This window comes from Gasterosteus aculeatus, chromosome 1, assembly GCF_964276395.1.
Source record: "Gasterosteus aculeatus chromosome 1, fGasAcu3.hap1.1, whole genome shotgun sequence".
NCBI classification, from domain to species: domain Eukaryota; kingdom Metazoa; phylum Chordata; class Actinopteri; order Perciformes; family Gasterosteidae; genus Gasterosteus; species Gasterosteus aculeatus.
In genome coordinates this window covers 2818226-2834637 of record NC_135688.1, presented here as the reverse complement: position 1 = coordinate 2834637, position 16412 = coordinate 2818226, and the positions used below count along the sequence as shown (strand labels likewise).

General features: G+C 50.8%; 3 protein-coding genes across 6 annotated transcripts; 1 reads left to right on the top strand and 2 right to left on the bottom strand.

Annotated features, from left to right (window-relative positions):
* Positions 1–142: 142 nt before the first annotated feature.
* Positions 143–6143, bottom strand: slc5a2 (solute carrier family 5 member 2). Of its 2 annotated transcripts, XM_040171553.2 has the most exons (15): positions 5242–6143; positions 5066–5137; positions 4682–4786; positions 4543–4602; positions 4355–4459; positions 4164–4269; positions 3461–3541; positions 2408–2637; positions 1947–2082; positions 1757–1864; positions 1493–1643; positions 1205–1373; positions 907–1122; positions 651–780; positions 143–574 (listed from the first exon to the last, which is right to left on the bottom strand). In XM_040171553.2, exons 1-15 carry the CDS (start codon positions 5329–5331, stop codon positions 390–392), a joined length of 1944 nt encoding a protein of 647 aa, XP_040027487.2. In that variant the 5' UTR covers positions 5332–6143; the 3' UTR covers positions 143–389. The 2 variants fall into 2 exon arrangements, with proteins under 2 accessions (XP_040027487.2, XP_077963585.1); XM_078107459.1 differs by lacking the exon at positions 3461–3541 and having other exon boundaries at positions 5242–5614.
* Positions 5609–10754, bottom strand: LOC120816142 (kelch repeat and BTB domain-containing protein 8). Of its 2 annotated transcripts, none has more exons than XM_040171530.2 (5): positions 10113–10754; positions 9626–9779; positions 9462–9540; positions 8971–9198; positions 5609–8830 (listed from the first exon to the last, which is right to left on the bottom strand). In XM_040171530.2, exons 2-5 carry the CDS (start codon positions 9777–9779, stop codon positions 7333–7335), a joined length of 1959 nt encoding a protein of 652 aa, XP_040027464.1. In that variant the 5' UTR covers positions 10113–10754; the 3' UTR covers positions 5609–7332. The 2 variants fall into 2 exon arrangements, with proteins under 2 accessions (XP_040027464.1, XP_077963584.1); XM_078107458.1 differs by having other exon boundaries at positions 9416–9540; positions 10113–10661.
* Positions 10414–16183, top strand: sars2 (seryl-tRNA synthetase 2, mitochondrial). Of its 2 annotated transcripts, none has more exons than XM_040171562.2 (16): positions 10414–11389; positions 11559–11669; positions 11766–11795; positions 11929–12069; positions 12159–12213; positions 12294–12357; positions 12512–12617; positions 12709–12756; positions 13061–13169; positions 13626–13671; positions 13757–13844; positions 13999–14111; positions 14240–14333; positions 14837–14929; positions 15029–15094; positions 15712–16183. In XM_040171562.2, exons 1-16 carry the CDS (start codon positions 11111–11113, stop codon positions 15850–15852), a joined length of 1584 nt encoding a protein of 527 aa, XP_040027496.2. In that variant the 5' UTR covers positions 10414–11110; the 3' UTR covers positions 15853–16183. The 2 variants fall into 2 exon arrangements, with proteins under 2 accessions (XP_040027496.2, XP_040027507.2); XM_040171573.2 differs by having other exon boundaries at positions 10507–11389; positions 11559–11654.
* The last annotated feature ends 229 nt before the right edge of the window (positions 16184–16412 follow it).

Here is a 16412-nt window from a genome sequence, read left to right as displayed (position 1 = left end):
GTCAGTGACTGATTTAATCATTTGGCTCCCACAATAACGCTTATCAGAGATAAAAACAAGTCATTTTATAAGCGCTAACCACCAAATACCTTGTGATGACCTGTGATGTAATTATCCCCGATGAAATAACCAAGCACTGTTCTTTGTAGACTTTATTCAACGACTTATCTGTGTTTTACGAAGTGACTCATTGATTTTTTTTGAGCCAAAGAAAAGGCTTTGAAAACCAATCTTGGGGCAACTTGATTCTTTTATTGTCTTCTCACTTTACTTTCTTTCTCAGTCTCTGAAGCGGCCGCACATTGAATCAACGTGTAACCGTATACAGTAACGTCAGGGTAAGCTGCTCTACAGACGCTCATTTTCACGTCATCGTGACCTCCGAGGGATTAAGCGTAGTAACCCCACATGAACACCGCCGCGGCCATCATGATGAGCGCGTTGGCGTCCACCACGTGCCTCCACGCCGGCTCCTCGCCGATGTCGGGCAGCTTCTCCGGTGCCTCGGTCGGCGGGGCTTCCTCGTGTGCCTGGGAGCCGCCACAAAGCCGACCGACACAAGACGCTTCGGCCGCTGGCGGGAAGAGGGAGGGGTCATTGGTGTCTCTCTTCTCCGTGACTGATGTCACCTGTTTTCATTTGTTCCTTACCAGAGTCCTTGCTCTCCCTCCGCCGCTCCTCCGCCTCCCTCCGGGCTCTTCTCCCTTTCTCCTCCTGCTCCCAGTCCAAATCCACCCTCTCCTCTTTGGAGTGACGCAGGCTGAACACCAGCCGGTGGAGCTGAGAAGGAAAACACGGTTCACGAATGAAGTTTTTCTTTAATCCAGGGCTCTCAGACCGGTTTCACGCGCACGTGAACGCTGTTGTCTTGATGTTTGTCACACAAACTGCATGCGAGTCACTCACGTGTTTGTCCTCTATGGGCCGGCTGCAGCAGCTGACCACCAGCACCAGCACGGAGGTGCAGAAGAAGAGTATGATGGCGAAGTGGAGGTAGTGGATGCCGCACAACAGGAACGGGCAGGTGGACGGGAAGACGCAGCTGCCAGAACCGAACCAGAACTCGGGCAACATGCGGCACAGACCCATCAACAGGCCGCCTATCAGGCCCCAGAACGCACCCTGGAGGGGTCAGGTGGGGGGGGGGAAGCAATCAAGTTGTGTCCACCTGGATGATCTACTATGATGATGCACACCATCGCACCTGTTCATTGACCCTCTTGACAAACACAGCCAGGAAGAAGACGGAGGCGATGGGCGGAGCCAGATAGCTCGACACCGACTGGATGTAATCGAACAGCTGGCCGCTCTGAGCCGCCTGCACCACCGGGATCCAGCAGATACTGACGCACACGATGATCAGAACCCAGACCCTGAAGGGGAGGCCGCAAACCATAGAATTCAAATGATCCTCTGACCTTCACGTGGATGTTTCCAGCGACCTCTTAAAGCACTGCCGTGTGGGTTTGGCTGTAGGATGAACTTTACTTACCGGCCCACGATGAGGAGCTCGCGCTCGGCGGCCTGTGGCCTGATGCGGGTCCAGATGTCCAGTGTGAACAGCGTGCTGCTGCTGTTAAAGATGGAGGCCAAAGACGACATGAGGGCGGCCAACATCACAGCCAGCATCAGACCTCGCAGACCTGCACGCAGAGGAAGAGGAAGAGGAGGATGGAGAGGAAAGAGAAGGAAAGGAAGACGGCCGATGAATGAAATCGAAGTTGAGAAGTGGAAGGTAATAGTGATGTGCAGTTACCGTTTGGCATGATGGACACCACCAGCTTGGGATAGGCGATGTTGGAGCAGCCGACCTCAGTCCCACACACCCTCTTACACACCTCGGGCACAACACAGCCGACCTCATCTACCGGTGAGACACACACACACACACAGGTTTGTTGCTACGCCCGTTAGCTCCATGCTGCAGAGGAAGTGTGGACTCTGACCTGGGTAGAGGACCCTGCTGATCATGCCGGGGAACACCATGAGGAACATGGGCAGCAGCTTGAGGTAGCCACACATGATGCAGCCGGCCTTCACGTGCGTCAGGTTGCGAGCCGCGAGGCACCGCTGCACGATGACCTGGGGGACAACGAGACGGGACGTTCTGTGCCGAGGACAGATCGGTTTGAGCTCCATCCAGTATTGTAACCAAGCAGCTGTTCGTCACTCTGCTGCCTATGTGGTGCTTCTGTTTTAAAGTTGTGCAAGAATGCGATGACAGCCACACGTGGAAATAATCATTTCTTTACGCAGTTTGGTCCTCCGTGTCGTCTTGATCATTTTTTAAATGTGAAAGAAAGCACATTTATGCGGTGACTTATGTCAGATGTTCAAAAAGTCTGATTCTGCTCTACATTAAATCTTAACCAAAAGTTCAGTCCCAGGATGTGGGCGGGACGTTCACCTGGTCTGTGCACCAGTACCAGCCTCCCACTATGGCGATGCCAAAAAGCACGCCGGGCCAGGGCAGGTCCCCGGTGGTCGGGTCCCTCAGCAGGTTGAAGGCGTCCTGTCTTGGGGTGTAGCAGCTGGGGGAGATGTTGTAGCGCTGGGGCTCCGTGGAGGAGAAATTACTGGGCGTAGCGGCGCTGTATTTGGCCAGCAGAGCGCTGTAGCCTCCTACTTTAGCGAAAGCTAGAAGAGAGAGAAGAGAGTTCGAAGCTTTTTCTCATCTGAGACGGGTCAGTTTGGACTAAATTTACTACTTTATGTTCATGTCGCAGCACTTTCTAACTGACCATACCAACGCGTTAACACAGCAGTAAGTCAAACGCATCGTCGGGTCAGAGGTCACGTTTCCTTCTCGTTCTCCTTTTGTCAGTCATGTGAATACTGTATGTATGAAACAATCAAAGTTGCAGTCTGTGGCTCTGCTGCGTCAGTGGAATGAATGATTACCGGAGTGCTGTCAATCAGTAGCGAAGCCGATGAGGAAGGACGCGGCTTTCACGCCTGGACAGACCGACGCGCCGCGACAACTCAAATACACGAAAGAACGCACAAAGCGAACAAACGTGATCAAAAATTGGTTGGGGACATCCGGAAGGATTCAGCCAAACAACTTCTCTCGTTCTGGTAGATTTTGTCAGATCACTGGTCAAGTATCAGCGCTGCGTTTGCAAAGGCAGGAGCAGTTCTGTCGGCTTCGCGGGCCGGAAGAACAACCAAGAACATTATGTTTTAGATTTTTTTTGTTAGATATAAACGAAAGATTTCTATTGACCCCAAACTGGCGTTGAGGAGGAGCCGGTCCTCTCGCCGCAACGTGCCGTCTCCTAACACGATGTGAACAAAGCGCGCGTGCTGTGTGGTGCTTGGTGTGTCTCTAAATCTCATCCTTATCAGACCTTGGACTCCTCAAGACAGTGACTCCCTGAATGAGCACTGGGGAAACGTTTTTGATTATCATACATCTGCAGGATTAAAAAGGGCGAACGCCGGCACAATCTGGACTTACAGAAACCGGTGAGGACGAAGGCCCCGGCAATGATGACGAAGGTCTGAACTGTGTCAGTGAACATCAGAGCAGCCAGGCCACCTGGTAACACACACACACACACACACACACACACACACACACACACACACACACACACGGAACAGTCAACGTTGAAGCGCAATATATATATATATATATATATATATATCCGGATTAATAGTCCTTAATAAGGTTCAAGCTTGAAGAACACTACTATTTCCCACAATGCAACAAGTAGCATATTCTCCTCAAACCATCTCTTCGCCTCGTCTTTCTAACACGCCACAGTTTCTGGTTTCAATTTGTTGTGAAGTTTCTGAGCCTTAGGCCAGGCCGCCGCGATGACATCACTATGACATCATTCAGAGGGGCTCCTCCAGAGATGAACTGGAAAGTGGATGAGATCAGACTGCAGTTTCCAGCAGCCTTTTAAATCATTTACAGGACAAAAAAGTTCCAGGCTGTAGATTCATTGGCTATTTGGAGTTTACAGACCATGTTTGGATTTAACTTTATATTATTTTCACTGACAGGAAAATTTGTTAACTGATTAAAACTGCACAACATGAGACTGAATATCCAGCATTGAACGTCACAACCAGAAGGGACGAAGGAAGAAAAAAAACAGATGTGACAAAGTAAACAGATCTTTGTGTGCTCCTTTAATTCAACGGATCTGTACCTGTGATGGTGTACAAGGCCGTTATCAAGAGAAGGGTGATGACGGCCACGTAGATGTTCCACCCTAAAGCCTGCTGGATGAACACCGCCCCAGAAAACATGTCCACCTGGACGGAGACGGAGGGAGTGAAACGAGACAAACGCACACGTAAACACACACACGTGTGTGGTTTTTCCTTGCAGCCGACTCACTGAGATCTTGGTGAAGATGTAGAGGAACAGCGAGATGACGGTGAGGTAGAGGCTGATCCTGGTCCCCCCGAACCTCTTCTTCAGGTACTGGGGCATCGTGATGACCTGCAGCGGAGGACAGAGGTCGTCTTCAGCGCCGGTGGGCGGCACACTTGTTAAGCAGCGATGGGTGGAGGTGAAGTACTTGCCCCGGCGGTGAGGTAGACGGGTACAAACAGCCAGCCCAGCAGCAGCACGATGAACAGAGCCTGGCGAGAGGAATCGGGCCGCGCGTTGGAAAGGGTGACCGGTGGGACGTGAGCACAGTTGTTGCACGGTGTGACTTACGTTCCACTCAAACCCCCCCACGGCGATGCCGCTGGCGGCCCCGGTGCCCGCCCGGCCCACGAAGTGGCCGCTGCCAATGTTGCTGGCAAACAGAGATGCACCAACCTTTAAAAAAAAAAAAAAATAAAATCTTTCGTTTTTAAAGGAAGGAACCACAAGATGTTGATAGACAATTTGCTTAACTTTGAAGACAAGAACTTTAAAATACTTGATCAAATGACTAAAAACATTAAGCACATTTTAGTGTAAAAGCGAGCCTGTTGGCGCCACCCAGTGGACAAACTATGACATCATAATAAGCGTTTCTCAATGACGTCAAGCACATCATCTACATTTGTTTCCATTTCTTCTTTCGCGCCAGCAAACAACCAGCCGAGAACTCACCGGCCACCAGGTCATGGTGCGCCCCGCCAGGAAATATCCTCCCACCGTCCCACGATTGCTGCGAAGCATGGCCTGAAACGCAGAAGCCTTCGCTCATACACTCTGCTTTTACGTGACACGCACTAAATTCATCGTAGTCTTCCTGATGGATCAGCCACGCAGGCAGGCGCGCTCACCCAAACGCCCACGCCGATGACCGCCACGAAGTATCCCACGATGACGGAGATGTCTGCCGGGTTGCTGATGATCACTTTGGGACTCTCCATCGCTCCACTTGCTTTAAACCTGAAGCTCGATACGAGCACCTGAGCTCAGAAAGAACAGGTCCAGATCCGTGGGGTGGGATGGGGGGGGGGGGGGGTCGGTCGGTGCGAGAGAGAACTTTGGCCAGCTTTAAACAATCCACCGGGTCAGCAGTTTAATAACTATTAGTAATTATTAACACCAAAACCGTGAAAAACAGGGTGTCAGCGGTGTGGTTCTGCTTTCCAGTGCTTTTCTAATACATGCGTCTGTTGTTCAGAAACAAAGAGGTGGAAAACATTTAACCAAACAGTCCTTTAATCATCTGACAGTGTTGCTTTCATCAAAACAGCGTTTCTTTGCCTTTCAGCTCACAGACTCGATCAAACTGTACAAAAGGAGTGGAACAGCTTCCCCCCCCCCCGGTCACCTCGCTCAGCTCAGCTCACATTTCAAGGTGAAACATCGCAGAGCGTGTTTGTGACGACGGGCTCGACGGTAACTCAATGATTATTACCATGTTAATGTGTGTACAAATACACGTCATGTGTATGTTCTACATGTTTTGCAGCATGATTTAACATCCAGCCAAACAGCTTCATTTAAATTGATACCAAAATTCTCAAAATGGAAACCAGGCAATCGTCCAGAACGTTTCTAAACTGCATCAATGTCCACCAATGCAAAGTCACATCTGAAAACCAATTCATGTCCAGGATTAATGCATACCAAATCAACATAACAAATGCATTACAACATTTTAGTAATTGAAACCAATTCATTTTTATTTCGGGTTTCACGAGTTGGAGCCTCTGTGAAGCAGTCAGAACATCCACAGAGCTTCCGGCCCCGGTTGGTTTGTCAATCTGAGGACGACACGCGTAGAATGTAGAAAAGACGACATTTTCAGTGAATAAATAAATAGTATAGAGAGAGAGGGAAACCGAAGGAAACGTTGCGGCTCACAGCAAAACAATGTGCTTACATTTGCAACCTTTTAGAAAGACAGAATTAAAAAATGTAAGTTACTTAAAAAAAACACAGAAAAAGTCACCCCCCCCCTACGCTCAGTGTGACATCAAGGCAAGGCAAACAGCTACCATGTTCAAAAACCCAACAAAAACCTTTGAATTCATTTGAATAAATTAGGTGCAGTGCTTACGTGTTCAGATAACCGCCACACAGAACACATTCACGCGGCTGCAGCAACTCGGACCAAAGGTTCGGACACGGCTGCTGAATCAAGTAAAGACGGCCTTCGGCCCGGCTTGAAGGTTCAGGAGCGGTAGTTTAGACACCAGGAGGCCGCGGGGCAGCTTTGTATCTGCAGCACACCCTTCAGACAGGGTGCTTAAAGCACACCTCGTCATATATAGTAATATGCAAGATGCTCCGTTCGCCGGCCTCCATTTTTTTGTGCGTCATCCAGCTACATCTGCACATTTCATGCGCTGCTGTGTTCCACCTGTTGGAGGCATGAGAGAATAACGCGGGAAGTCCTCGGTCAGGGAGAGACCACCATGTCTTCTACAGCGCTTAAGAGCGGCATTGAAAAGGCTTCTGAGGCCCACACGGGACAGGAAGTGGAACACGGCAGGGTCAGAGATGTGCCGGTATCCTCGTGTCCAAACTAAACGCTGCTGGAAAATTCACAGCATTGAAACAGGTTTTTAAAAACAGCCTTAAAATTTTAAAAAATACGCCAGCAAAAGAGCTAAAAATAATATTACACTTAAAGAAAACAATAACCTAAAAAGCACTCCACCATAATTAGTGGATTGGTCACATTCGGGTGCGTGTTTCCTGATTTCTAACCAGTTTCTGGCTTTTTCTTCGCTCTTCCCGTGACACGTTAGATACGATCTGCATCCAGTCCGTCGTCCTCCGGGCTGCTCTCAGATGGTAAAAACGGTCACTTCCTGGCGAACCAACTCGCTCTAAGGCTGGAGGTTGGAGCTCGCCGCCCCCGCCCCCCGTCACATGAACGCCGGCCAGGACCTTCGGGCGCGCTGGTCCCCGTGAACCTAGTCGGCCGCCTTCTTGCAGTTCTCTTTGGCGAGTCTCAGTCTGGACAGGATGTGTTTCTTGGGGAACTTTAAAGTGGTGCACCCAAACTGGCTCACGCCGCCGGTGTCCCCAGGGAGTTTCTCGCGTCTCTGCACCCAGCTGCGCCAGCCGGGCTTCCAGCAGTACACGCTGTCATAGAACCGCGAGCCGTTTTCCCCGCCCAGCACGTAAATCCTGCGCTTCCACCTGGCCACGCCCCCCGCCGCGATCCGCCGCGGCAGCCCGGGAAACAGCACGGGGCTCGGCGCCCGGTCGCTCCCGCCACCCGCACCGCCCCGCTGGTCGGCGGTGACCATCACCCCGCCCCCGGTCACCTCCCTCTCCGCCCCGGACCCCCTCCCCTCTCTGAAAAACTGCACACGCCCGGTGGCGTCTAAAGTCTCCAGATTGGTGTAGTTTCCGTCCAGGAACTTGGTCGTATCTCTCAAGTATCCCCCGATGGCGCACACTCCTCCTCGCACCGCTACCCCTCCGGCCAGACAAGTGGCGCCGGAGTCCAGAGCCACTCGTGTCCAGCAGTCGGTCAGGGTGTGATAAATCAGCACCCCCGAGTGGACCACGGCGCGGTTCTGTTCGAGCGTGGTCCCACCCAGAAGGTAGAGGCGCCCGCGTAACGCCGCGCAGGCGAATGCGCGCAGAGGCAGCGGTAACCGAGGCCCCGGGGCCCACTGGAGCGTGGCGAGCTCCAGGGTCTCCGTGGAGTCCAGCAGGGCCGAGCGGTTACTGCCCCCCAGGGCGAAGACCGACTCCCCACAGCCCAGCAGGCCCAGCATGGCCCGCGGCTGCACCATGGAGGGCCGCTCTATCCAGCGGTCCAACACCGCGTCGTACTCGTGCACAGCCGCAGACACGGAGCCCGTCCGCAGGATCCCGCCCGCCACAAACAGCCGGTCGCCGACAGCCGTGCAGCCGGGACTGACCAGTGAACCCAGCGCCGCCAACTTCTCCCACTTCCCTGTCCGGGGGTCAAAGCAGTCCACCGTGTAGTCCTTCGCAGCTAAATTATCCTCCTCCCGCGGCGTCAGATCCACGCAGACTATCTTCTTCTCGAACATGCCCTCCCGCGGCCTCAGAGGGCCCCCGAGGCCCTCCCCGGCTGCGGCGGGCCCCAGCTCCTGGCAGAGTCTTCGGCTCTCTTCTTGGGACAGCAGCCCCGGCCGCAGGTGGTGGAGCAGCGCCGGCATGTGGGCGTAGCGATGCAGGGGCTGATGCTCCGCCCAGCGCCGCGCCGCGTCGTAGACCTCGGCTTCGGAGTCCACCCCCAGGCGGTCGGAGCTCAGGAGGCTGCCCAGGGTGCCGTGGTCGAGCAGGAGGAAGTCTTTTTGCCGGGCCACCCGGGGGAAGTGCTGGGCCACCAGCCGCAGAGACGCCCGCAGCAGCAGCTGGTCGTGGTGGGAGCGGGCCAGAGAGTACATCCCGAGGCAGTTATCCACCGACAGGTGCTCGAATAGAAACCTGCAGGGACAGGAGCGCAGGAAATGAGCAGAGGAGGGTTTAACGTACCGGAGGCAGAAGCTGGTTCGACAAAGCGAATGTAAACTGTAAAGCCTCGTGAATGAACGTGACCATCCGTCACGTCTACGGAGGAGGTTTACCTGGAGCACAGGTCTTGGAGGGGCATGACCTGGAGCCGGTTGGCGGCCACAAACAGATCCTCGGCTGTGTCCAGGGAGAGCCCCGCCTCCCCGGTGTACACAAACTGGATGACGGTCTCCATGACGGACGGCGTCACTTCCTCCAGTCGGATCTCAGTAAGGCGGGACTCTACCAGAGGGCTGGTGAACATGGCCCGGAAGTACGGGCTCACTGCTGCCAAGAGGACTCTGAGGGGGGTGGGGAGGAGCCCGCAGGATAGAAGGCACGTATTTAATACATGCAGAATATATTTCTGCATTTTACAGTGTTCAGCTTGGTGGATACATTTCTGCTCTTTTGATGCATCAGTGCGGCATCACCACGCTGCATCCAAGGCTTTAATGTGTGAGATGTTGCAATTCGTCTGGAAGAAACTCGGACACGTGATTAATGGATGTTACGTACATTAAATATGTTGTAGTTCTCTTTTTCTACGATATAGCTTTCACACCTGTGACACATGAACTTCTTTCCCTCCACAAGTAGAGTCACATCACACAGCTGCTGAGCATCCAGGAGCTGCTTCAGTCCTAAAAACACGCCGGAGAGAAGAATGTGAGGGTCGGCTACGAGTCACACTCGGGGGGGGGGCTCCATCTCACCGCTCCATCTCACCGTGTGTGATGTAGTCTCCCAGCGGTGTGGTGCTGTCGTCGGGGAAGTCCTCCTCCTCCGAGTCGCTGTCCGACAGAGGTTCTCCTCCTCCGCCCTCCCCGTCCTGCCACGGCTGGGGACGCCAGGTGACCGCGCCCCCCCGCAAAGCGTTCATCTGAAGGGGCGCATGCACTCATTGTTAGGCCGGAAAAGGTTTTACAGCCCATCCTGCGTGCACCTGCTGGGCCCCATCTCTAACAGACCGACCCATGTGGATGGAGGTCCGTGACTGATGACTGACACACATATCACACATCTCCAGGGTTCTTTTGTTCATCTAACACATCTTCATTTTTAGGGAAATATTGCACGCTGCAGATTGACCACACTCCCTTTTGGTTGCATGTTTCAGTATGGCCATCAGGAAAATGTCTCCATAAAAAGCCTGACTTTAATAAATACCCCCCAAGAAGAAGCATCATGTTGTCATAGCATTAGCTTCAAATACCTTTGCTCTTCTTCTCGTTTCCACCGTGAAAGCTGGCTGGGTCTCAGTCAACAGGAATTGGTGGGGGCAGCGTGGGGCAGCCTAACTGCCTCCAACAACCCGGTGTCCTACCAGCAGCGTCGGGGGGGGGGGGGGGCTCTCCTGGCTCCCACCGGAGGTGTCCCGGTCCCCCGGGCTCAGTGGAAATGCTCGTCCTTGGCCCTTTTTCTTTTCTTTTGCCAGTGAGGACCACGACCTACTCCTCGCTGCTCATCCAGCGCCGCGCAACATCACCAACGGTTACCGACCGACGGGTCCCACAACTAGTTAACGTTAGCTTACAAAGGAACACTATCCCCCGCTGGGCCGAAGCTCCTCGCCGCGGCAACATACCGGTCCACGGGGGCATCACCCACACGCGTCCGGGTCGGTGGGGAGGAGCAGCGGGCGAACAATGGAGGGCTTTTTTAGAGCACACGGGGCAGAAATATCACTGGTGAGTTTCAGGTCTCGTCGGCCGCACTTGTCACGTCTGAACCGGATTACCGCAACGTTAAACTTCCGCCTATCTGATTGGCTGACCTTTGGCTCGTGACGATTTGTTTGGGGGTGAGTCGTTTTCACTGGTAATTTTTTTTTTTTCAATTTACCGCCCACCTTTTTACATATTGTGACAACCGTTGAGTAAAAGTATTACTAAATGGAATTTATAAATAACTTAAAAACAAAACATTCCATTTTATCTTGATTTCATTTCCGAAAAAAACATTTCCGCATTCATGGTGCGTTCACGGCAGATGCGAGCGTTTCAAAGCAGATACAAGCGCACACCGGCTCGACGAGCAGCTTAAAATAATACAGGTAAAATGAGGTTGAAAATATATTAATTCATTTTTATTATCGTAATTTATAATGTGGTACTAAAACAATAAAACGCGAAAGGTTGACTGAGCCAACAACACGGTATAACGGTAAAAACTCCCAGCACCCCTGAATGCGACATTGACCACAAGACAAAGATGGCGACCTGCATCGGCACGGTCGTGAGATTCGGAGGCGCGGCACTGACCGCCGTCTTCCAGCCGGTGGCCAGACAGTGTTGCCGGCAGAGAGCACGCGTGTACGTCCCGCGCCGCTTTTCGCACGGGGCCCGCAGCAGTTTGTACGAGCACGTCCGCGAAGGCTACAGCGACAAGCCCGAGCTGGACATGAGAGCAGTGTGCGAGGAGACCGACAAAGTCATCGCAAATGTGGAGAACAGGAAGGGGGACCTGCGGGGCGACGACGTCAGGGCGATTGTAAGTGATGCGCGGTAATGAATGACGCGTCGTATGACAATTTTACAAACACTGAATGCTTATTTGTGACTGCACAGCCATTCTAAACACTTGTCACGTCATGTGTAAACATGTCAGGGGAACACGGGGAGAGGTGTTCTAACTGACCGGTCATGTGACCACCTTGCAGGTGTGCGTGTGGCAGGAGCTGCAGGCGGTGAGGATGGAGATCTCGGGACTGGAGGCGCAGAAGAGACACGTCAGTGACACCGTCAAAGAATTCCTGGTCGGTAAACCTCTGGTGACTAATCTGAAACTCCTTTTGAATATATAACACGTGTACTTTTTTTTGTATTGGTGCGTCTGTCATTGTAACATATACATATTTTCCTCACAGACCAAGAGTGACAAGAAAGCGCTCAGCAATGTAAGCTCCACTTATCGAATCATTCGATGTCGTGCTTGCTGATGGTTTGTGGTAAATCCCACGTGGGACCAGTGGACCAGTTCTGAATGCCCTCCCCCCATCCTCCCCCCCATCCTCCCCCATCCTCCCCCAGCTTCCAGAGTACACTCAGGCTCTGCAGAAGGGCCGCGAGATCCGCAGCAGACTGAATCAGCTCTACCCCAGGGAGACGGAGCTGGACCAGGAACACTACGGACGAGCGCTCCGACTGCCCAACACCACGCACCCCGCTGTGGTGAGGACGCACACGGACACGCACACGGGCTTTGTTCAGACAGAAAGCCCGGTTGTAAACTTCTTAAAGTCCCTCTTTCCTCTTTTCAGCCGGTGGGAGCTGAGAACCAGGCGAAGGTGTTGGAGCTGGTTGGACAGAAACCAGGTGAATAAAAATCAGTGCATCACGCGTGTGTTTTTTTTTTTTTAATATGACAGCTCTGATAATCTGCTGTGTCACTTTAGAGTTTGACTTCAAGCCCAGAGGCCATATAGAGTTGGGGGAGGAGTTGGGTCTCTTCCGCCAGAGGTGAGGACGGAGGCTACAATTTCTGCGAATGTTTACACGTTTCAAACATAGGATGTTCGTGTAGCCAGTTCATCCCATTATATGTAATAATCAGTTTGATACAGAAGTTATTCATATGATGTAACACTCTTTTCCCCCCCGTCCCCTCCTGCAGACATCTCGCTCACGTCTCGGGCCACAGGTCTTACTATCTAAGGGGAGCGGGCGCCCGACTCCAGACCGCACTGCAGAACTTTGCCCTGGACACACTGCAGCGACGGGTGAGCTTGTGTTTGGAAATATTAGGTAAAATGTTTTTTTAAGAGCTTATTCTGTTTAACATCTAAGCAAACTTGCTTTTGACTCCTGCAGGGCTTCATTCCCATGGTTGTACCTGACATGCTGAAGGGGGCCGTGTTTGTGAGTAGAAAGACTGGTTCATCTGTTCCATCCGTCATGGGCGTCGTCCCGACAACACCATCGGACTCTGGCGCTGGACTGAATCTGAAAAATCAGATTTATATGCACTTTACAACAGTCTTGATGTAATACTGATGCCTCTATATGACTTTCATAAGTGGACAACCATCAGCGAGAAGAATGTCGGTTTTGTTCTTCATAGTAACTTCAAATAAAATCTCTGCATTGACACACTCAGAAATAAAAAGCGGTGACCTTTCCTCCTTCTTTCTTCCCTTGTTTTCTTTGCTTCCTCTGGCTCCAGGAGGGTTGTGGGATGCAGCCCAACGCCCATCGGTCTCAGGTGTATTCTCTGGACCAGACACGCTTCCCAGACCTCAATCTGGCCGGGACCGGGGAGGTCGGAGTGGCAGGTGGGTCTTATTGTGTTCACCATGAGGTTTTATATGTCTATATAGATAATATATTGCCTGCAAGAATGTTTATTGGTTAACCAGTACTCGATCAAGATCTCTCTGGTCCTCTTTTTGTTTTTGTTGCCCCTGTTATGGCAAAGAAGCTTTCTACTTCTTATTGGTTCATGAAGTTTGGTAACCTCATGTGTTTTCCAGCGATGCTCCCCCCAACTTTAACCACATCAATGGTGTAGTGACGGCGACGTAAGCAAGAAAAAACCCCGTAGTTTGGAGGAGCCGTTGTAAAAGCGTCCCTATATAAGGATAAACGTTATTTTATTTTAAAGATTTTACAGGTGCTGATGATGCTTATACTGTTAAAAATGCAACAGATGTGTTAGTACGTTCTAGGCTTGTTTATCGGCAGTTTTGCATAAATGCAGCATCCATGGTCTGTGACGGTCTGTCCTTCAGGGTACTTCATGGATCACGCGGTAAACTGGAAAGACCTGCCCGTCAGGTGAGACACCCCCCTCCCTCCCTACGCATGTATCGGAGTGATTCTAGCTGTTGCAACGTCAAACATCCCCCCCCCCTTTGTGCAGGACGGCGTGCAGCAGCACCTGCTACAGAGCGGAGACGGACACGGGCAGAGAGACGTGGGGGCTCTACCGAGTGCATCACTTCAACAAGGTCAGGAAGACGAGCGGAGTTGCTCAGATGTAAATATGCAAACTGTGGGGCGGTAGCTCTGAGCAAGTCAGGGCTCCACGTTTGTGCTTTTTGCAAGATTTCATAAACCAGTTTCTACTCCACGATTACGCTAACGAGTTGTCCGTCTCTTCAGGTAGAGATGTTTGGAGTGACCGCAGATGAGACGGGAGAGGAAAGCGCTCAGCTACTGGAGGAGTTCACCTCTCTGCAGAAAGAGATGTTCTCTGCACTGGAACTACACTACAGGTTAGAACACACACAGTCCCAATGCGCGTGTGACCCTGTTCTTTCACGCATGCATTACTACATAAGACACGATATTTAGAACATTTCTACGACTCACCGCTTTATTCCTCTTATTTTGGTTGTGTTAGGGTGCTGGACATGCCGACGCAGGAACTGGGTCCTCCAGCACACAGGAAGTATGACATCGAAGCCTGGATGCCTGGGAGGGACGGCTATGGAGAGGTCAGTCACCTGAACGTAACGGAGAGGTCTGCTGGCTACGACTGAGTTCATGTGTGGTAATGGATGCTGCAGGGTGTGCATGTAGAGACACACAAGCATACTTCCACTCATTGATGCCCTTCATTTCTCAGTCAAAAGCAAACACACAAACATGCAATGCAGCATCATTCTTCTAAACTTCCGAATTAAAGTGAAAACTTTATGCATAAGTCCTGTTGTTCATTTGTTGTCATCCAGCGAGCAGAATCTGTAGTGGTAATGATGGGGGAAGAGTAAGATGTTGCAGTAAATGTACATATTAATGTATAATTAATAAAGTCAACAGTAAATATGATGACGGTGCTGCATGCGCTAATAACACCAATCGACTCAAACGGGGGAGACGCTCAAGTCACAGAACAGTAGGCTTGAGTTTTGTCGTATAACCTTTTTGAGCTCCACTGAGCCGGCAGGCTGTATTTTGATGCTGATTTTGACGGCATTGTTTTCTCTCTGAACGTCAGATCTCCAGCGGGTCAAACTGTACCGACTACCAAAGCAGACGCCTCAACATCCTGTACGAGCGAGAGGACGGCAGCCTGCGCTACGCCCACACCGTGAGACGCGGCGCCGCGCTTCATTCCCGCTGTTTTTTGTTTTTTTTTAACTCCGGGTTGTGCAACGCCTCCGTCATGTTTTGCTTTGTTCCCCTCCAGGTGAACGCCACAGCGTGCGCCATCCCCAGGACCATCATCGCCCTCCTGGAGACTCACCAGACCAAAGTGAGCCGCCAGCTTTCTCCACTGCTTTAGAAACATGTCACCGGATCCACCTTCCGCTGGTCTTCATGCGTTTCTCTGGATGCACTTGTGTTGAAGTGGCTCCCCCTTGTGGTTGTTGTCAGTCAAAACACATGAATACACATTGTAATTAATTCTATTTAATATGCTGGAAGATAAAAATATGAAATAATACTGGAATTATCTCTATGCTGCTAAATGGTTCATAGTCAGAGTAGCTGACAAACTAAAAGAGGCAATTCTTAGTTCTGTATAATAATGATCCATCGATTACCACATCCCACTACCTGTATGAGATGTTTATCTTGGGTGTAAAATGCCCATCAGATTTTCTTATTTGATTTTTTTTTTTAATAATTCATTTTAAAATATTTTTTCCCCCCTCTTATTATTAATCTTCACTTCTCTTTTGTGATTATTTTAATAGTTAATTCAGTTACCATACAAAAAAGCCACATAATTAGAATGAAATTAGAACTTCCATAAAAAGTGCACACACTTAAATTAACAGTAACAAACACATTTTACAACATATTTAATTCAAAATATTCATTGACCCACTTTAACTCTGTGTTGATAATGATGCTTCTTTTTTCCAGGAGGGAACTGTGCGTGTCCCCCGAGCCCTGCAGTCCTATTTGGGACTAGAGGTCATCGAGACACCAAAATACGCTCCACTGAAATACATCGGACCCAACCAGCACAAGCGACCCCCCCGGCCTGCTCCCAAAGCCAGATGAAACAAACAAAAAGCAAACACCTGGAGGGGGCAGTTCCCTTTCGCCATTCTACACCACCGGGACCGGAAGTTGGGCCTCACATGGGTGCCATCTGCTCTGATTGTAGAGATCAACAGACCTCTCTGAAGGAGCTGGATGGATAAATAGATGAACCTGCTGTTCCGTCCTTGAATTGAGTTGAGTTTGTGGACGCTTTGAGGCAGCGGATCAGACCTTTAATAACGCAGTTTATACCGTCATATGTAAATATGTTTCTTATTTTGTTGAATGAAAACATCAGCAGGAGGACCATGATGAAGAACAACCAATAAAAGAAATAACTGTCACATTATGAAGGACTTTGTGACCTTGGGGGGCTTTAGACGGAGAACAGCGGTTGCTCCCGAAGGTGACAATGCCTATTCTGCTGTTTTATCAGTGTTCATATTCTACATTTTATTTTGCTATATTGCGGTGGTTTGGCTTTGCCTCCTTTATACATAATAATAATAATAATGATTATTATTATTAATAAAATCGTCTGGCTTTGTGAGGCGAATGAAATGCGTTGATGCACATAT